Genomic DNA, 5,797 nt, shown 5'->3' with positions numbered 1-5,797 from the left:
CTCCCTCCAGCGGTCTGCTCCATTCTGGGCGCCGCCATATTGGATCCGTGTATAGTAAAACCTCTCCTCCTCTCCCATTGGTTGACTGTTGTGGCACTTAGTTTAAAAGGCACCTCCTCAGTACCTACAGTGCCTGTTCTTTAGTCACCTTTTGGTGATAGACGTAGCTCCCCTGTGTGTCCTGTTTGATACCATTGTCTACAGAGCTGACGCTCCACCTACTGTATTCCTATACCGTTGTCTGCAGAGCTGATGCTACGCCTGCTGTATTCCTATACCATTGTCTGCAGAGCTGATACTCCACCTGCGGTATTCATATACTATTGCTCACAGAGCTGACACTCTACAGTTGTTCTAAGCTGACTCTCTCCACTCCGTTTCTGTGTGGTAACCGGCTAGACTGCAGAGCTGATGCTCCATCCGCTGTACCTGTATTCTGTAGACTGCAGAGCTTACGCTCCATCTACTGTTCCCATGTGCCTATCTAGCTATCAGCACCGCTGACTACTCCTCCTCCTGTTCTTTCTCCTCTAGCCTTCCCAAGGGCTTGCTTTCAGTACTCTTAGTGGGGGCTGCAACCTGCGAGTCAAATGCAGCTAAGACCATACTGCTTTGCGGCGGTTCCTGGTGAACACCGTCTCCTCGTTAGACTCCGAGCCCTGCTAAGAGTAGTGCTAAAACTGTTCGAACCCTAGGATTCGCTTCATTAGCTGGATACCCCCAGTGAAACCATGACAGGCAGCTGTTGATTTGAGACATTGCCACCAAACTGCTAGCACTGGGAAGGGAGGAACCTAGTAGAAATTGTATTTAAACTGGAAAACCTCACATTACCACACATGATGTAGGAAACATTTTAGCTATCGTACTGTCTTTCTACAGTGTTTTGTGCATGCCTTGTGTTTGTAAAAATACATTTATGATTTAAAATCTCACTTACCTGGAGGTCTAGCTGAGACCATTACAGTGACCCTGGGAGGGTCTGGAAGTGTTACCCTGCGATGCATCTGGACCGGAGAACAGCAGCACTGGAGACCCTTCCTGCAGCTCACAATGAACCCAGAAGGAGTGTTGCCTCCACTGAGATCCCAGGAAGTCCAGAATTGCAATGGAGCTTAATGAGCTTGGTCCACTAACACTGCAGGGCTGAGCCCCAAGGACATGGTTACAATCCTCCTGGGGGTAAATGTATGCACCTCCGGTTTCTGCAAGTCGCCAGAATTGAAGGAAGTGAAAATTTAAAGAGGCGATGGCTTGTAAAGGCAAGTTTGCCTTTACCATCGCCGCATTATATTTTCACAGCAGAGTCGCCGATTTCCGGCGACTTGCAGAAATCAGAGGTTCGTACATTTCCCCCCATAAGTCTAATTTAGACTATAGATTATGCTAGAGTTTTATTACAAAGCCCTGGAAGTGACTCTGAGTAGGAGATCTAAAGATTAGATCTCTCAGTCTAGACCTAGTAGTTGGCTGCACGTGGACATGGGGGAAGTTGCTTGTGTACAGATAAGGTGATTAATCTGAATTGGTTAATGTGGTTGGGAGCTGGTTTATCCATCGGGAAATGTGAGCATATAACATGTGTTCTGAGTGACAAGAATAATCAACTATCAGAATGTACCTTTCAGGACATAAAATGGATGTGGAATTAACAAATGACACCTCACAGATTGAATTTTACATCCTGGCATTCTCTACATCAGAAAATGGGAGGATTGTGCTTTTAATATCAGTTTTACTGATTTATTTGATTGTTCTCACTGGTAACCTTGTTATTATTACACTGGTGTGCCTTGTGCCCCAGCTACACACTTCCATGTACTTCTTCCTATGCAATCTATCCATATTGGACATCTTATACGTCACCACAACTCTCCCTAAGCTGCTGCATATTTCTCACACTGGTGACCATACCGTGTCTTACACTGCCTGCATAGCCCAGTTATATTTATTCCTCTTCTTTGCTGATACTGAGAGCTTTCTATTAACAACAATGGCTTTTGACCGCTATGTAGCAGTTTGCTTCCCTCTACATTACTCTCTCATTATGAGTAAACGAGTTTGCATATCATTAGCATTACCCGCATGGATTATGGCAGCTTTCAATGCTTCAATTCTTACTTGTTTTGTAAGTGGCTTGACTTTCTTTAATTTCAGTAAAGTCAACAATTTCTTTTGCGACCTAAAAGCCCTGATTATTGCCTCCTTCAGTGATACCACATTCTTGAGAAAATTTATTGTACTAGATGGCATGTCTGTCGGGGCCATTCCTCTTCTATTGGTTTTGACTTCCTATGTCTGCATCATTTACACCATCCTAAAAATTCAGTCCTCAGTTGGGAGACGCAAAACATTCTCAAGCTGTTCTTCCCATTTAACAATGGTTGTGTTGTACTATGGTTCATCCTTGTCTTTATACATGCAATATTCTCAAGAACAAGACAAACTTCTCTCAATGATGTTTGTTACCTTGGTACCAATGCTAAACCCGCTAGTTTATAGTTTGCGGAATAAAGACATCCTAAGTGCTATGAAAAAAATAATGCATGGGCAAAACAACATGGCTAATCTATAAAGACAATGAAGCTAACTTTTTCAAAACTTCTAAATTTCCCATCAATTGTACAGTATATACCCTATAATGTTGTGCAATAAAAGTTGGACCTTTGCAAGAACAAACATTAATCTAATGGGCAACTTCTATATTGAAAGTTCTGTTATTCTCTTTGTTCATATAAAGTAATGCCGTGCTGTCAGTATTATAAAAGAGTATATGTTTTTCTGGCTCTATTGTTCTGAAATCTGTGTATTTGTGAATCCACCTTGTCTCTAAAAGGGTCAGTTTGTATTGAACTTGCTACAGTACAGTCATAGCATATTTAAATATGATTGAAACGCCTCTTTGTTTTCATGCAAAGAAATATAGAAACATGAAATATGACAGCAGAAAAAGTTATAGGAACCATCTTGTGTTTGTTTTTCTGAGGGTTTTTTTTTTTTTGGGGGGGGGGGGTTGGCATTTTCATTTGCTTTTAAAAAATGTTTACATTCCCTAGAAGACTATTCCATGCATCTATCACCCTTTCTGTACAAAACGTCTTCCTTAGGTTATATTTCAGAGTTGTTACAGTTTCCATAAGAAATGCAGGTTCCCTGCAAACAGTGAGGCACAAAACATCTGACAGGACAAATTGTTGCCACTGTGCACTTAGATTTGTTCTAGTGTACTTGGATTTCCACCACAACAGATGGATTGATCAAGATATTGAAGCATTTGTGGAGGTTGCTGGCACCAGCATTTAGGTTGCTCCTTGCAATCTTGACAGGTTGTTGCTTGAAATTTGACTGCTGCTTTATCCCTATTTTATCTGCACTCTTTTCATATTACCCTATCACCATCATTATCATCATCATCATCATCAATCATCATCATTATCAACAACAACATTTATGTATATAGCGCCAAAAAATTCCATAGCACTTTACAATTGGGAAGAAATACAGTGGTAAAACAATACTAGGTAATACATACAGACAGAGAGGTAAGAAAGCCCTGCTGAGGGGCAGGCTGGGCTGGGGGGCAGGGGGGCATCCGCCCTCCGGAATGGTCCTATAGTAGGCTACCTTGGGCCGGGCACTGGGCCACTTGCATTTTTTTACCTTTAACATGTTCCTAATAGGCTTGTTTGCGAGTACCACCAGGCCCACACCTTGTCAAATTTATATGGTTTGTCATGAAAAAAATATGTAATACTCTCCATGCTTGCGACATGCCAAATGTAATTCTGTAGTTCCTGCATAGAGGGAGGATTAGGGTCTTTCCAATGCTTGGCTATTAGGGTTTTAACAGCTGCAAGTATATGAGAGATTAGCTTGTTTGAAGGGGCGCGTTCTCATCAGGTATGGGGCGAGAGAGAAGAAATGACCAAGAGTCCATGTAAACCTGTTAATCTGACATGGAGTTTATAAGTACAAGGATCATGCTACAGAAAGGGTTTATGCCATTTTTATATTTCACATTCTATAAAAGAAATATATTTATATCTAAATTAAGAGATTTATCCATTAAAGACAAAAGTGGGTCCTGCACTAGTTTGGTCACTTCTTTTGACTATGCTATAACCACCAAAAGTGTCAGAAGGGATCATGCATTTTGGATAAAGGGATCCTGTTGATTGAGGACAGAACATGTCCCACACACTGAATTGTTTTTCTTTCACACCAGTGTGCCTGGATTATCCACCAATTGGAGGCTAGGCTTACAAAGCGGTGTGTACACTTAGGCTCCACTTCTGGGGGATGCCTTCAAAACCTAGAAGAAGTGTGCCTGGGTGTGCAGTCTTTATTACAAGTCAATTGTGTGTATATTAAATGTTTTACTACATTGCTTAGAGTGCACCTGGAAATGCAGATCTCTGCCAGTGGGCAACATGGAGGCACAAAATAGGTTGTATTAAAAGTATAGGGTGGGACCAGAAGAATGCAAGCTCTGAGCTGTTACAACACTGAAGTGTCAGCGTAGATCAGTTAGCATTTAGGAAGGAAACCTCCCTGCAACTGCCCACCATCCAGTGACCAAGGAAGGAGATTCTTAAACAAGAAAAGGAGAGCACTGTGGGTCAGCATTTGTTTAACAGTTACTAGCATTTATTATGCTTGCTACCAGATATGTAATTGTTTGATCACAATACATCACTATATAAAAACAATTAGTTAAATAATACTGTTTATAAAGTGAACCCAAAAGACAATTAGTGATGAAAAGTCAGCCTACATTTTATGGTACCCTCCTTTCTTGTTTTAGGACACTCTGGAAAATAACTCAGGCAAAGATTGCATTGAACACACTATGGGAAAATTCCAGGGAAGTATGGTATAAATATTGGACATTATAAAGTAGAGAGTGCAGTTCAGTTGGAGTTGGTGAGGGGACAGAATAAAGGACTCTATGACATCTAAGGATAGGTAGCTATGTATTTACCCTCATATTAAAATAATTTTGTGTTTTTGTTATGAATGTAGGTAAAGAAGCATAAATAATTAGAAGACTTATTACCATTGAGATTTCTTATCTTGTATGTTGTATGACCTAGAATAAATGTACTAGTGAAATAGAGTCGAGTTTTCATGCCTCAAACTAACTTTGGAATCACTAAAGCTTCAGCTACAGATATATATATAATATATATATATATATATATATATATATATATATATATATATATATATATTACTAGCAGAATACCCTGCGTTGCCCGGAATTTAAAGAATGTTTATTTACAAAAATCAATCTAAATATTAAACATACATGTAAATATCATGTTAAAATTGGACCAGTAGAAGGTGAAAAGTGAAAATGAGAGAGAGAGAGAGAGAGAGAGAGTTATGGTCGTTATGGTCGTTTTCGATGATTTTTAGGTGTTACCCCCCTCGCCACCCCCACCCTTAGGAGTGCTAGGGGTGTCTTGCCCCCACAATATTTGTTGTCAGACTGTAAGTCATATGTGTACCAGGTTTGGTGTAAATTGTTCCAGACATTCCAGAGTTATGGTCGTTTTTGATGATTTTTAGGTGTTACCCCCCTCGCCACCCCCACCCCGTAATGAAATCAATTTCAAATTTTTTTCGTTGCCTCCGTTGATCTTCGCTTGAAAAATGTGGATTTGTATAGAAAGACAGACAGAAGGACAGAAGGACAAATTTTCTCTTTTATATATTAGATATTTATATATATATATATATGTATAAATAAATATATCAGGCTGCAAGGTTGCACAAACATATTGCGCTTAGTCAA

At 40.1% G+C, this 5,797-nt stretch overlaps 1 protein-coding gene across 1 annotated transcript; it reads left to right on the top strand.

Annotated features, from left to right (window-relative positions):
* The first annotated feature begins 1,615 nt into the window (after positions 1-1,615).
* Positions 1,616-4,283, top strand: LOC142150684 (olfactory receptor 2D2-like). Its single transcript, XM_075205880.1, has 2 exons — positions 1,616-2,544; positions 4,181-4,283. Exons 1-2 carry the CDS (start codon positions 1,616-1,618, stop codon positions 4,281-4,283), a joined length of 1,032 nt encoding a protein of 343 aa, XP_075061981.1.
* The last annotated feature ends 1,514 nt before the right edge of the window (positions 4,284-5,797 follow it).

Source organism: Mixophyes fleayi, chromosome 4 (genome assembly GCF_038048845.1).
Source record: "Mixophyes fleayi isolate aMixFle1 chromosome 4, aMixFle1.hap1, whole genome shotgun sequence".
Taxonomy (NCBI): Eukaryota; Metazoa; Chordata; class Amphibia; order Anura; family Limnodynastidae; genus Mixophyes; species Mixophyes fleayi.
Note: the sequence above shows the minus strand (reverse complement) of the source record. Positions and strands in the feature narration are given on the sequence as shown.

Excerpts from the sequence above, each read along its gene's own strand:
- LOC142150684 (XM_075205880.1), top strand. The coding sequence starts at position 1,616 with ATGTACCTTTCAGGACATAAAATGGATGTGGAATTAACAAATGACACC. Across the intron at positions 2,545-4,180 it reads AGTGCTATGAAAAAAATAAT|GACAGAACATGTCCCACACA; the intron begins GCATGGGCAAAA and ends CTGTTGATTGAG.